This window comes from Phocoena phocoena, chromosome 4 (assembly GCF_963924675.1).
Source record: "Phocoena phocoena chromosome 4, mPhoPho1.1, whole genome shotgun sequence".
NCBI lineage: Eukaryota > Metazoa > Chordata > Mammalia > Artiodactyla > Phocoenidae > Phocoena > Phocoena phocoena.
The window spans coordinates 23,507,791-23,523,416 of record NC_089222.1 but is presented as its reverse complement, the minus strand read 5'-3'; the positions used below and the strand labels follow the sequence as shown (position 1 = coordinate 23,523,416).

Genomic DNA, 15,626 nt, shown 5'->3' with positions numbered 1-15,626 from the left:
CGTATATACACACATATATATGTATATGCAGGTACTTTAGAAATATATTTCTGTTAACATTAAACAAAACTATTTTGTCAGATAACTGCAGTGTCTAGCTTTGTAAAGCAAAGTGAATAGGTTAAAATATTTTGTCATTTTTCTGCTGCAGGTAACACTCCCCTGTAATTTCCTAATTAGGGCATTAGTCATATTAAGAAATACCACTAAGAAAGAGATTCATTAAAATGTTAGCTACAGGGACTTCCCTAGTGGTCCAGTGGTTAAGAATCCGCCTTCCAATGCAGGGGACAAGGGTTCAATCCCTGGTCAGGGAACTAAGATCTCACATGCCACGGGCCAACTAAGCTGCGTGCTGCAACTACTGAGCCCACATGCTCTGGAGACTGGGCACCACAATTAAGAGAGAAGCTCGCGTGCAGCAACAAAGAGCCCTCCTGCTGCAACTAAGACCCGACACAGCCAAAATTAGATAAATAAATATTTTAAAAATTAAAAAAAAAAAGAAATGTTACCTATAGAGTTTTGCAATCTCAAAACATGTAGCCTGTCTCTGAAATTCCATAAAAATCATTTAGAAAGTCTTACTAAAGATTGTTTCTCTGATAGTATATTTGTAGAGGTTATTTCTTCTGAAGCTTTAACGTTCAGGCAAGAAACAAGTTCTTGAAGAATGAAGGACATATTCTACATACTCGACAGACTAACTTATGAAAAGTCAAATATAAGAGTGGTTGAAAATAATGGTATTTGGCTGGGGGGGTACATGTAGTGTTTCTCATGCAGGAAAAAAATTAACAAGCTAGGCTTATTTGAAATACTAAAGCAAAATCAAAACACTGATAAACTGAAAAAAAAAGAAAATGTTAACCAACAACTTTGATAAACATGGAAACACAGAGAAAAGCCATTATCATACAGCCCAAGATGTAGATGTATAGTCTTCAATGTAAGGAAAAACAATGATATCAAGACTAAAATTCACTACAGAAGCAAAATATGCTGAAGGTATGTGGTAGTTTTAGTAAAAGTAACACCCCCCACCCAAATTACTCTTTTGTTTCTTTGATCCCCCTTTGTAACAAATCTCAAAATCCTTACTGTCTCTAATTTCTCTCCCACTCCCATCAGATTTCCTTCCCCCTGCTCTGCCTTGGAAACTGCTGGTCAAGGTAACCAAAGGTCTCCACAATTGTTAAATTCAATAATTAATAGCTCTCAGACCTCATCTTAATGGACAATAACATACGTCCTTCCTAAATACTGTATATTTGTTTCTTCATTTGACTTTCAGAACACATTTTCTTGGGCACTTTTTAAGTCTACTTTGCTGGTTCCTGCTCTTCTGATCTCTTTTGCTGAAATTTCCTCTCTTCTGCTCTATATTCACTCCCTTACTGACCTCGTCTAGGCTCATGTCATCATCTATGTTCCACTAACTATTAAATGTGTTATCTCTAGTCCAGAGCTCCTAACTGGAGTTACCTACCTGGAGTTACCTAATATAACCAGCCACCTAAACAACTGGCTTTTTGACTTCTCTACTTCTCAAATTTTTGTCTTAAATGGAACTACATACTGATCTTCCCCCAACCTTATGCCATCCACAACCCTCCCATCTCAGTTAACAGCAATTCCCTCCCTTCTTTCATTTTTTGAGAAAATATCTGCCAAATATTCAAGTCTGAATTGTCATAGTCTCTCTATCAATTGTTCTTTTAAGAGTGGTTCTCATGAAAAAAGAGGCTAGTTCAGCTTGAGGATGAAACAACTGTAGAAATGCTTTACTCATGTTTCCCATTTGCCAAACAGAATATGAAATGAAGATGTGTACTCAAGAGTCAAGATTTTTTGTTTTTGGGCCGTGCCATGTGGTATGTGGGATCTTAGTTCCTTGACCAGGGATTGAACCCACGTTCCCTGCAGTGGAAGCGTGGAGTCTTAACCACAGGACCACCAGGGAAATCCCAAGAGTCAAGATTTAAAACATTAATTTTTACTGCTTCAAGAACATTCTTAAGAGACCCTGTGTTTTTAAATTGCAAGCGCTAGTGACTACTAGCACAGTCTGGTGATGCTGCCTTGATGTATGCTAAGGTAACAGCAGCTTCACCAGTCATTGTTTTTGCACCATCAGTCCAAATGTCAACACAGTGAAAAAGGCAAATAATGTGTTATTATTTTTATGAGAAGAGCTTTAATGTCTCAGACCACCAAAAAGGTCTTGGAAACTCCCAGGCGTCCCTGACCCACAATGCTATACTACACTAATCCCCTTACAGGAAAGTAAGTTTGAGAATACATCAGGATAAGCAAATTACCTTAGTCTTGCAATCTATTAGTAAGAATTAAAATGTATTTTTAAAAAGAAAAAAAAGGTTATAAAAATTATGGAAATAAGGCTAATAAAAAATGTAGACAAAGTGTAAATAAACCACATTATACTTTTAAGTAGTCTACTTCTGCCCTGATTTTACAAGGAAACAGGTGCAAGTAATTTAACAAATATTATGACAAAATTTCTACAGAATCAACATTATCTGACACCCAAATGGAGTTTCTTACTGAATAAATGAAAAATAAATGATTTGATAAATGAATGGATTAATTCCAGGATATAAAAATAAACCATTTCTTAGATAATCTGAAATTACTAACTGTATGTATTAAGCTCTCGCTGTCACAGGAGCTACAAAGGAATGAGATTCATCCACTTAAATGTTGAAGGTTTATTCCTCCCATTTGAGGCAATCTCTCTCTCAAATGGAAAAAAACCCAAACTGCCTCTTGGTGGACATATGCAGCTGACACACAACTAAACAATGTAGATCTATAAAAGAATTTAAAAACATACTGCTTACGTCTTCATACACAAACATATAGTGTTATTAAAAGCATAGCTAAAATTAAATCATATTTACACCCTTTTGGGGCAGTTGTGAGTAGCCTCCGTGACTCAATCAACCTAACCGATGACCTTACAAACTCTGAATATTAACCCTGACAAAAACATAATGGGACCAAAGGGTGTGTTAAAGAAAGCACGAGTTATGCATGTGAGTCGGTCACCCAGACCCAAGGTCCAGTGCTAGTCTGTTTCAAGTTTTCCTGATTTAATAATACATCTATAAGGCTACTAGAAATCTGAGATCCTGATAAACACATATTTGAATAAATACGATTATAACCATCAGGAAAACAAACCAAAGGCTCCACCTTAAGACAATTTTTGTCTAAAGATTAAATGCCACTGTGAAATGTTATTGGTTATTGCACAACGGCTAATAAAAAGATCTCTCGCCTTTTCTCTATCTTGTTATTATTAAAGTAAAAAATAAGTTTCCTAACTCCTAATTTACATAATTCTATCATGATAAAAAAATGAAATCTAGTTTTCTATGAAGAACGTCCAAAAAATGATTGCCTAAATATGCAACTTTGAGATATACTAGACATCTTCAATTAAGAACAATGTTACCCACAACTCAGTTTGCATTTCCATAATGCTTAGCATACAGACTTCCAGAATATTCTATAGAAATTTCATACAGAAATCTATTCTAAATGATTTCATTTAATATAGAGCTGGGAGGTTCTTCAGAGATTATTTTAACTCTCATTTTACATGTATGAAAAGCTGTTTAATGTTGGGTAAATTTTTTATACCTTGGTATTTTCCCATATTTTGAAGGGGCAAAACCAGATGATCTTTACCATCCTTCCTAGTTCTACTGTTTCTCTAAAAAAGGTAAGCCAAGTTTTACTGGAATGACTTATGAGACCACATATAAACATGAAATCGAAATGGGATGGAAAAGAAGAAAATTTATAAGGCTGAGTCCCTATCTTGTGTCAGGACCTATAAACAAGTACTTCATTTAATACTCTAAAAAACCTGCATATGCTAGGTTCTTTTTGGGGGGGGGGGTAGAGGGGCTCCTAAATCTATTTGGGTTTAGATGCTGCAAAAATGCCCCATTTCTGTTTTTAAAGAAAACGCTAACCGTAAGGGCCTTGACAGGCATTAGTAACAACAACGTGGCTGATGATCCTAATCCAAACTGGGAAGTTAGTGCAATCAAGCTAACATTTCAAATAAATTTTAAACAAAACTTGACATCTGAATCTTGAATGCAGAGCAATAAAAATGTTAGGACCTAGAATAGGGCCTTAGAGATCACTTAGTACAACTTCTTCATTTTACAGATGAAGATGATTTAAAATCAAAAAGTGCGTCCATTTTTCGCTCAAAATAGTGGTCAGAAGTAGATGTGTGGTATCCTAACTTTCAAAAATTACCTTATGATCTAATTATGGGAGGGAACCCAACTATGTGCACATCTTTACAAGAACATCTACATGGCTAATCGTTTTTAAAAAATGATTTCGTTTGCCAAGATTATTCTTTCGTATCAGAAATATAGAAAGCAAACCCTGCCTAAACCCTGTCTCACGAATTAAATGAACAGTATTAAATGAAAAGTATTTTAATGCCAGAACAGTGCCTGGCCCATAATTGGTGTACAATAAATGTTTGTTCAATGAATGTGCCAACTCAAGGAAAGTACTGTCATAACTGGCAATAGAGTCCACACGTTTAACTCCAATCAAGCCACTGTGAATAGAACCGCCTATGTATTACTTTAATATTCTTAAAGTAGTCGATTTAAAAACAAACTGTATGCTTTAAAGGGATGCGACTTTATATGGTCATAATGGCAGCAAAGCGTCTCAGCATAATTCACCGTAGCCATTTTTGATAAGACTATGATCCTACAGATAAGAAGTAACTCCTAAATTTAAAATTGTTACGACTCTCTAAATAATTTGGAAGGAACAACCTAAAAAGGAGACTAAACTGGGTGAACAAAAGATCTGTAGTACTCAAGTTGGCAATCAGGGAACTGAGACTTTAAGTTTAGTCTTAATCTTGTACACACAGTAACTACTGCCAAAGCTTCTGACTTCTCCCCTACCCCCCACTTTCTCCTTTTAAGCAGACGAAAAGCAGCGGGTGTACAAGACGCCTGGTTCTCAGGAATAGACTCCGACCCCAGAAGCACTGTCGCTTTGTAGCGCATCTCGCAACCTGGAGAAAGGAAATTTTCCAAGACCTAGAAACCTACAGCTATTGCGGGCGACAGAACCCCAAAGCCTTCCAGTTGGCGCCGGAAGCCCCGACGACCCACCGGGGCCGAGGAGGGCCCGGAAATCAGCTGCCGGAGATCCGAGGCGGGGCGTGAGCGACGTGAGGCAGCCCCGCAGCCCGCGCGCCAGGGACGGAAGGAGGAGGAGGCCCGGCGCCCATTTTGTCCTCGGCCTCCGCACTTCCCGCTTTCCCCCCTAACGCCGCCCCGGCCGAGCAACCTACGTGAAGCCTGCAGTTACTGGCCTTACACGGCCCCGCATCCCCGACGTCCGCTAGGCCGCGGCGCGTGAACTGGGCCTGCGTGGACGCCAGCCCCGCCGGCCACTCTCTAGGCCTCGCTCCGGTTCCGCGGGCCCAAAGCCTGACGTCCTGCCGGCGTCGCCCTCCCACCCCTCCCCGCCTCGGCCTCAGTCCCGTGGGCTCCCTCAGCTCCCCCGGCTCCAGTCCCCTCACCCCTCCCCGCCCGGGCCTCACTCGGTTCCCGGGGCTGAAGCCCCTTCTCCCTTCTCGCCCGCGTCTCAGGCCACGGCCCTCGGCCTCAGCCCAGCGCCCTCAGCCCCTGTCTGCAAGCCCCTCCTGGGACGTACCCTCCGGCAAACAGATGCACCAGCGTGTCCCTCTGGCTCATTCTCTCTCCCGCATGTCCTCCGGGCGCTGAGGCGGGACGCGGTTCCGGCCGCCGCGACGGCCGCAGCTTCCGCCCCGGACTGGAGCCGCACGGCGCCTCAGTGACGGCGACGGGAACTGACGGAGACGCGGCTGCAGAAGGCAACCGGCGCGGCCCTCCCCGCCGCGCTGCAGCCACGCCGCCTCCCACCCTGGCTAGGTTTCACCACCCGCGATAGAGGGCAACTCGGCGGCAGCGGGGGCGTGAATATTCCTACCCTCCCCCCCCCCCCGCGATATAAACAGAAGCTACCATTGGTCCGCACTGCGTGACGTCAAGCAGCCGGCTTGCCTCTTTCACGTGATTGCTAAGGGGTTTCTCAAAGGCAGGGGCCGGGAGGCGGGGGCTAGAGCGCGTGCCCGGAGGGTAGTGGGTCACCAGGTCCTCGCACTTAGTCCTTCCTCCCGGAGGGCTGCACCGGCTGCCGCCTGGGCCCGCGCAGACCTGGGGATTCGAACTTCACGCTCCCGGCCCCGACCACGTGAGAAACGACCTGGATGCCCGGTAAGCAAGCGGAGTTGGGACGCGAGCCTGCCCAGTCTCTGATTTACTTTTTTTAGACTATTTTTTTTTAGAGCTGTTTGACGTTCACAACAAAATTGAAAGGGAAGTACAGAAATTTCCCATTGGCCCCTGCTTGATTCACGTTTTAATAATTGGATCTATGACCCAGCATTTATGCTTCCTGGTGTCTACCTCAGAGTAGCATTCAGTGCATGGAAAGGCTTATACAGACACTCGTACAGGATCACAAACAACAGTATGGTGTTTACAAGCAATTTTTAGTATAGTATACTATTAGTGTAGAATAAATATTCTTTATTTTAGAAAGAATAAAGAAACTGGCATTTACTCATTTTTCTAACCAGCAAGTTTTTTCTTGTATGTATATACAAGAAAGTCAAAGACTGAGGGAAAGAAAATGTTTTATCCCTCTACAACATGATTAAATATTTTAAATTTTTGTTAATTAGTAATTATTTCTAAGGTGCAGAAGTGCAGGAAATAATATAATCTGTATTCATCACCCACAATGAACAAATGTTGATATTTCCCGCCTCTTTGGTAACTTCCATTTCACCTGCAGGGTCCTCACCACACTTTCCCACCCATGTGGGGTTATCCAGGGCTCACCTTCCTTTCCTTCCAGGGCCATTTCCTTCACGAAGTCCTCCCTGATTGCCTTAGCTCTCTATGCTCATTACCTGCTCCTAAATTCCCACAAAATGTACAGACTGCATGTCACTGGCAAGTGTGCATCTACTCCACAGTAAATGCTCATCTGTAAAATGGGCATAAGAATACCTACCTCACAAGGCAGTTGTGGGGACTAAACACCTTAAAATTATGTAAAGCACCACAGCAGTGCTATGTAAGTGCTACCTATGATAATTAGTAATGTTATTTTACTGCACTGTATTCTTAATAGCAAAACTGGCAGCAGCTAGTATTGCTTGAGCACTTACTAACATGCCAGGCTCTTATCTACAGCATTCTCTTATTAAACTCTCACAACTGCCCTATGAAGCCATTGATATTATTCCCCCCATTTTTCATGAGGAGACTGAGATTTAGAATAATTGACTTGCCCAAAATTATCCAGTTCATCCAGAAAGAGATTGGATTTGAATCCAGCAGAATCTCTCTGATCCCAGAGCTTCAGTTACTGAAGTAATAGCTGCACATTAGAGAGGGAAATTTTGAAAAAAAAAAAAACAAACAAAACTCCAAAAAGTAGGAATAAAAATTGACACTCTGGCCATACTTCCCCCAAACTTTTGGTGGGGGGGTTAGTTCTATCTTTTTTTTACAGCAGTTTTATTGAGGAATCTTTCACATACCATAAAATTCACCTGTGTATAGTGTACAGTTTAGTGGTTTTTCATATATTCTTTTTTTTTTTTTTTGGTTTTTCATATATTCTGATGGCTGTAGAGCCATCACCACTACCTGATTCCAGAACCCTCTCCTCACCCAAAAAGAAACCCCACACTTGTTATCAGTCACTCCCATTCTCCTCTCTCCCTATCCTCTGCCAACCACTAATCTACTTTCTATGGATTTGCCTAATCTGGACTTTTCATATAAATAGAATTATACAATATGTGGCCTTTTGTGTCTGGTTTCTTTCACTAAGCATAATGTTTTCAAGGTTCATTCATGTTGCAGCACACATCAGTACTTCATTCCCTCTTATGACTGAATAATAGTCTGTCATATGACTATATCACATTTTGTTTATCCATTCTCAGTTGATGGCCATTTGGATTGTTTCCACTTTTTGGCTGTCATGGATAATCCTGCCATGAATATTTGTGTACAAGTTTTAGCATGCAGATACGTTTTCACTTCTCTTGGGAATACACTTGGGAGTGTCACTGCTGGGTCATATGATAATTCAATGTTTAACTTTTGGAGTAACTGCCAGACTGTTTACCAGAGTGCCTGCACCATTTTAGATGTATTTCTTTTAAAGACAATGGCTGTAGCTCCATGTTTTTGGCATAGTGAATGCTGTGGTAATTACATTTAATGAAGCTTCTGAAACTGGTAAGGAGGGAGCCCAAGTTCTTATGTGGAGTAAATTATTCCTGTAAGAGCAATAGCAATTCATAATGTGACGGTTTACTTTGGAACCTCATTCAGATGGCATCGTGGAAGGAGACTCTGCCCCCTGCACATTCCGTCCTGTAGCCCCTGGGGCTGCCCACCGGGGTGTGGTTGCTGAGGCCTTCATTTTTGTGGGGATTCCAGGGTTAGTTGGCTGTCATGTTTGTTGAGGTTCCACTGAACTGTGTCATCTGCCAGATCTTTTATAATTTTCCTTCCTCATTGCTGTTGCCTAATATCTTTAAGTGATTCCTTCAGGACCAGCACAAGATGAGGTTTCTTGAGCCCTTGCCCCTTAAACAAACAAGCTTCTAGGTGCTTTTCCAGAATGATATTAAGGCAGGGTGGGTGGGGCTAAATGAGCTTGCTTTAGGGTCAGGCACACCTGTACCTCTTCCAGACCCCCATTCCTACCGAGGGGGTCTTCTGGGAGCTGTAGTTTTTAACTGAATGTAGAAAGAGAAACTGATGGGGAAACTGTGGGTGGCCACAACTGGTTGCTTGGCTCAAAACAAACAAATAAGCTCATTGTGAAGTAGAGGAGACTGCTACTTTATTTCCTGATTGGTACTAACCTCAAATTTTAATTGCCGCTGAACTGCAGGAGACAATCGTTCTAGACATGGCAGTTGAGGAGGAGGGAGTGATTGGAGGGGGGGATTGGTTTGGTATGCACTCCTGCACTCCACACCTCAGAACGTTATTGCATGTGGATCGGCTGCTTTTGGAAGAGTATTGCCCAGAAGAAGAGGTGTTTGGTTTTCACAAGCCAAAGATATACCAAAGTAGAGAGGGCTGCTGTATTTGCAGAGCTAAATCCTCCAGTTCTCGATTCACTGACAGTAAACTCTATGAAAAGGACTTCCAGAGCTGCTGTCGGTTACATGAGACTTGATCAGGAGACATCTGTAATGCCTGTGTCCTGCTGTGAAAAGATGGAAGAAATTACCATCAGGATCAAAAAAACAAAAACAAAAACCTGGAATCACGTGGTAGATGCAAGGGCAGGACCCAGTCTAAAGACTACACTGAAACCAGAGAAAGTGAAAACTCTTATCTGGAAACAGGATAAAAAGCAACCAGATCAGCAAACTGCCAAAGGAATTTAAACGTCATAATTCTGATGCTCACAGTACCACCTCAAGTGCCTTTCCAGCCCAATCTCCCTGTTATAGTAACCAGTCAGATGATGGCTCAGATACAGAGATGGCTTCTGGCTCTAACAGTGTTTTCCATTTTGGATCTCACATACTGGATAAGACAGAAAATATGCTGTGGCATTATCTATAAAGGCTGTCTTGGGGAAGTCCTCATCTGACACACATCTATTCAAGTCTTGCTGCAGCAATGAGAAAGCAGCTGCTGAGAAGCCAGAGGCACAGGGGCCAGAGCCTCTGCCCATCTCCACTCATGCGTGGTGACTGAGGTTTATGTAGAAAGGAAACAAAAAACAATTTAAATTTTGGAAAACAAAGCAACAAAACGACCCTCCTATTTTTAACTTGGATACCTGCTATTCTGCCAAATGACGATTTCTAGAATAGTTGGGTTTTTTAATAGAGTTTTTAAAAAATTTATTTATTTTATTTATCTATTTTTGGCTGCGTTGGGTCTTCGTTGCTGTGCGTGGGCTTTCTCTAGTTGTGGCAAGGGGGGGTCTACTCTTAATTGCGGTCCGCGGGCTTCTCATTGCAGTGGCTTCTCTTCTTGTGGAGCAGAGGCTCGCATGGACTTAGTTGCTCCGCGGCATGCGGAATCTTCCCGGACCAGGGCTCGAACCCGTGTCCCCTGCCTTGGCAGGTGGATTCTTAACCACTGCGCCACCAGGGAGGCCCTTAGGATAGTTTTGAGTGGGTTAGTTTTCCTTCAGTTCCACAAACTCTGAAGCCAGTGTCTAGCTTACTAAAAGAAAAAAAAATGTACATAATATCGGGTTGGCCAAAACGTTCGTTTGGGTTTTTTCTGTACAATGTCATGGAAAAACCCAAACGAGCCTTTTGGCCAACCCAATATTTAAGATGCTGAGTATTTCATAGGAAAGCTGAATGCGGCTGTAAAGTGCTTTTAAGTCTTTTTTAAAAATCCCCTTGGGCTTTCCTAGTATCCATTTATTTAAAAAAAAAACCCCTTCTAATGAATGAAATTAGGGGAATTTCAGGGGACAGAGGGGATTTGTTTTATGATAAATGTATGTAGTTTTAGTCTTTCTATATTCAGAAGCAGTGGTTAGAGCATTTTTTTAAGATGGCTGGCTATACTTGTTTTCCTTCGTTATAATAAATTTGTCATAACTCAGTAAACATGGACTCGCCCCTATAGGTAGTTGTTAATAACTTTGAAATATTAAGGTCTTGCCAAGGTTCTGATGATTCAAACCTGTACTACTGAATATTAAGCAGGGCAGACTAAGCTCTCTGGTGCGAATATCTTGAAAGAGTAATTTCTAAATATACAGAGGTAACTTGACTGTATATGTTGCATCCCGTGTCACCTCCCTTCATATTGATGTTTGATAAAGATTTTAATTTAGATGAAACTTCTAAAGCGGAAGTTCCTCTTGGGGAAATGTCAAGTCTTTAGGATAAGCAGTCCTATATGAATAGTACCAAAGCATTACCACTTGGTAGAGAACACACTCTATTAAAAATGTTAAATTATCTGAAAAATAAAATGCGCAGGTCTTCAGGATGGCACACGAAAAAACAAAGTTAGTGCTTCTTGGGGCACATTTCTTAGAGGGCTTGCAAGTGTGTAAATAATTTGTTTATGTTGCATGACTGGTGACTTCCTTGAAAATCTGCACAATTCACTTTTAGGTCTGGATTACTTCAGTTGACCTCTGTGAAGGTTTTATCTGTGTAGAATGGTTGTTTGACTTGTTTTAACCTATTAGGGCTTTGGGTTTTTGTGGGTTTTTTTTCATTTTATATTAAAGTAAAATTCTACTAAAAACAATTTTTTTAATTGCTATGGGCTGAAAAAAGTTCTTAATAGCTATTTGCGGGGAAGTGGAGCACAGATGGACCACCGATGCCATTTTCCCCCCACTTAGCCTTTGTTGGTCTTGTAGGTACAGAAAATTCATATGGGTTCTAGATTGGCAACATTAGTTTTAAATATTTGGGTAAGATTTAAAAAAAAAATCTTTGTGTCTTTTTAGCTTTTAGTGGGAGGTTGGAGAGATTGTTTGCTATTCTCAGCCAGATGCCATTAAATTTTTTTCCTTATTTTGCTATTAATAAAAAGTAACACATTCAAACAATACAGAAGTGCGTGAGTTAGAAATTAAAATCGTCACTTCAGCCTCGCTTCCTAAATCCTACTCCTCAGAGGACATCATTGGTAAGAGTTGGGTAAGCGTCCTCCTGGGTACTTGATGCCTTGATGGTAATCATCTCAAAGAGCTTCAGACGTGTACAGTACTCACCATGTGCCAGGCTTTGTTGGAAGCACTTTTCATGTATTTTAACTGGAGAACCCAATGAAGGACATTTTATAGACGAGGAGACTGAGATACAGAGAGGTTAGAGGATTTGTCAAGGTGACTCAACTAGCACGTAGCTGAGTTGGGATGGAAACCTAGGGAGTCGGGCTACAGAATCTGTACTCTCATCCTCTATTCTTCACCATCTCAATTGTTCATTGGTTGAATGAGAATATTAGCTATAGTTTAAAAAAAAAAGGGTGGGGTGGGGTGGGGGAGAGGGGGCTTTTGAGAGAACTTAAGGAGATGTGGTGCCCAGAGGACAAAATGTATACTTCTATCTGAGCCCCAGATGGAGTCATGAGGGCAGTGGCTCCCAAATGCAAGTTTCATGTCCCATTGAGCCACCTCTCCCATCAGCAACATCAGTTACTCAGTGTCACATTTCAATTCAGTCATGGTTAAAGGCTCTCCCTAGATACGCAGGTGATAAGCAGAGCTTGCACTGGAAATATATAAGGAGCTGGTAGAAAATGGATTTCCCCCAGAAGGATTCAGTTAGCTTGTTGGAAACACTGTCCACCAGGGAGCAATTTAGGAATGTGTCCCAGGTGGCTTGGAGAAAAACCCAAAAAAACAAAATACGACTTTTCCTACCCTCCAGGACAGGAGTATTAGAAGGGTAGTGACACCTTGCAAAGAAATGCATAGATTTTGTTGAGATAGGGTGTAACACACTTTTGTGTGGACAATGCCTGGGACCTCAACGGTGTGTGGTAATGCAGAAGTTGTGCCCTGCCTCCCATTTAAGAAACCATCTAAGGGCCTTACCAAGGGTCCCTGCTTTTTTTTTTCTGTTTTTTTTTATTGAAGTATAATTGATTTACAGTGTTGTGCTAATTTCTGCTGTACAGCAAAGTGATTTAGTTATATATACATTTAAAAAATAAATGTATTTATTTTATTTATTTGTTTTTGGCTGCATTGGGTCTTCGTTGCTGCACGCGGGCTTTCTCTAGTTGGGATGAGTGGGGGCTACTCTTCGTTGTGGTGCATGGGCTTCTCATTGCGGTGGCTTCTCTTGTTGCAGAGCACAGGCTCTAGAGCGCAGGCTCAGTAGTTGTGGCGCATGGGCTTAGTTGCTCCATGGCGTGTGAGATCCTCCCGGACCAGGGCTTGAACCTGTGTCCCCTGCATTGGCAGGCGGACTCTCAACCACTGTGCCACCAGGGCAGCCCCAGGGTCCCTGCTTTGAAACCCAACTTGCCTGTTGGCATTTGAATCTTGCTTTTAACATTAATGCTTTGTTTTTATCTCAGAGTAATAAAGGCAAACAAACAACCCAATTCAAAAAAATGGGCAAAGAACTTGAATAGACATTTCTTCAGAGAGAATGAAAAGATGCCCAACATCACTAATCATTAGGGAAATGCAAATCGGAATCACAGTGAGATCCTACTTCACACTGATTAGGATGGCTACTATAAAAACGAAACAAAACAGACAAACAAGATCAGAAAATACCAAGTGTTGGCCAGGAAGTGGAGAAATTGGAACCCTTGTGCATTGCTGGTAGGAATGTAAAATAGTGCAGCTCCCGTGAAAAACTCTATGGCAGTTTCTTAAAAACTTAAACATAGAATTATCACATGATTTAGTGATTCCACCTCTAAGTATGTACCCAGAAAAACTGAAAGTGGAGACTCAAACAGATACACTCACATTAATGTTCATAGCAGCACTATTCGAAATAGCCAAAAGGTGGAAACAACCCAAGTGTCCATCGTCAGATGAATGGATAAACAAAATATGGTTATATACAATGGAATTTATTCAGCCTTAAAAAAGGAGGGAAATTCTGACACATGCTGCAACATGGATGAATCTTGAAGACATTATGCTAAAGTGAAATAAGCTGATAAACAACAAATTATATTGATAGGATTTCACGTATGTGAGATGTCTAGAATAGTCAAATTCATAGAGAAGGAAAGTAAACTAGTGGTTCCCAGGGGTTTGGGGAAGGGAGGAATGGGGAGTTAGTGTTCAGTGGGTATGAAGTTTCAGTTTGTGATGGTGGAAAAGTTCTGGAGTGGGATAGTATGGTGGTTGAACAATAATGTGAATGTACTTAATGCCATGGAATTGTACACTCTGAAATGGTTAAAATGGTAAATTTTATGTTATGGAAATTTTACCAGAATAAAAAAAATACTTCAAGCAATGCATATGGTTGTAAAGTAAATATATAGTATTAGAAAAGTTATAGTAACTTTCAGACTTCCTACTGATTCCTCAGTCTCCTCATTTTTGCTCCTAGAGGTAGCCACTTTCAACCTTTTCTTTAGTTCCCGATTTCTCAATTATAGCAATTCATGCTGTTTTTCTTGATTTATTAATTTCACATGTTATCCATTACACTCCAGGTTATCAGAGATGCAGATTTATCTTTCTTACTCCACTCCTAAACTCCCCATTTTTCCTGCTTCATCTTCCTAATAGTTGTATCATGATGTTTTAGTTAAATTGACAATTATTTATCATCTCATGGCTATATAAATTTTGTCCACTGCAAAGCCAAATGGTGTACATGCTGTTCTTGCACGACTTTTTACTTTTCTTGGTTAACAATTGCCCTTTTTTTTTCTATTTGGTTAGTTTTCTCTACCTGTCCTAATTTTTTCCACATACTACATCATATCTCTCTATCGATGGTTAAAAATATTATTTTCTAACTGTTTTAAGATCAGTCTGTCAACCCCCTTTTCTTCCGCCTCCCTCTGGAGACCTCCCTCCTGGATTCTTCCATCCTCCTGCTCCAGCCTGAACTAGTTCTAGTTACTGTCTTGGATGCACAGTTGTCATCCTGGGATTTACATCCCCTTACCTGTTTCCTGGATCTCATGGTTTTTGGTTTTTGTTCTTCTTCTTGCTGCTTCATTCTGCTGAAGTACATTCTTCAGCAGCTGCCCAAGAAGAGTTGCATAGGAGGCGTTATTATTAGATTCTGCATGCTTTTATTTTATCTTCATATTTGATAATTTGGCTAAGTGTGGGATTCTAGATAGAAAATCATTTTCCCTCTGACTTTTTTTAATCGACTTTTTAAAAATTAATTAATTTACTTATTTGGGGCTGTGTTGGGTCCTCGTTGCTGCGTGCAGGCTTTCTCTAGTTGCGGCGAGTGGGGGCTGCTCTTCGTTGCGGTGCGTGGGCTTCTCATTTGCGGTGGCTTCCCTTGTTGCGGAGCAGGGGCTCTAGGCACGCGAGCTTCAGTAATTGTGGCACACAGGCTCGGTAGTTGTGGCTCGTGGGCTCTAGAGCGCAGGCTCGGTAGTTGTGGCACACAGGCTCAGTAGTTGTGGCTTGTGGGCTCTAGAGCGCGGGCTCAGTAGTTGTGGCACACGGGCTTAGGTGCTCTGTGACATGTGGGATCTTCCCAGACAAGGGCTCGAACCTGTGTCCCCTGCATTGGCAGGTGGATTCTTAACCACTGCACCACCAGGGAAGTTCCCCCACTCTGACTTTTGAAGTCGCTGCCCCATTGGTTTCTAGCATCCAGAGCTAATATTGAGAAGCTTAGCTTGACTCCATTTGTAGCTCTGGTCTTTATATAGAACATGTTTTTTTGCTATTTTAACCTTTTAGGATCTTCCTTTTATCCCTGGTTTTGGGAAATTTCACCACAAAGTACCATGATGGTGGTGGAGTCTGTTCATTCATTGTGCTGGGTACCCTATGGGCCTTTTAAGTCTGTAAATGAAAACCTAGAATTC

The 15,626-nt window shown here is 41.4% G+C and overlaps 1 protein-coding gene and 1 pseudogene across 1 annotated transcript in view; one reads left to right on the top strand and one right to left on the bottom strand.

Annotated features, from left to right (window-relative positions):
* SLC25A36 (solute carrier family 25 member 36) overlaps nucleotides 1–5,958 on the bottom strand; it is a 36,189-nt gene extending 30,231 nt beyond the window's left edge. Inside the window, exon 1 of the mRNA XM_065876385.1 lies at nucleotides 5,737–5,958. Coding sequence (XP_065732457.1) covers nucleotides 5,737–5,777 — 41 coding nt within the window. The 5' untranslated portion in view covers nucleotides 5,778–5,958. The remainder of the gene's footprint in view (nucleotides 1–5,736) is intronic.
* Nucleotides 5,959–9,048: 3,090 nt separating this feature from the next.
* Nucleotides 9,049–9,847, top strand: LOC136121932 (SIN3-HDAC complex-associated factor pseudogene; annotated as a pseudogene).
* Nucleotides 9,848–15,626: the final 5,779 nt, after the last annotated feature.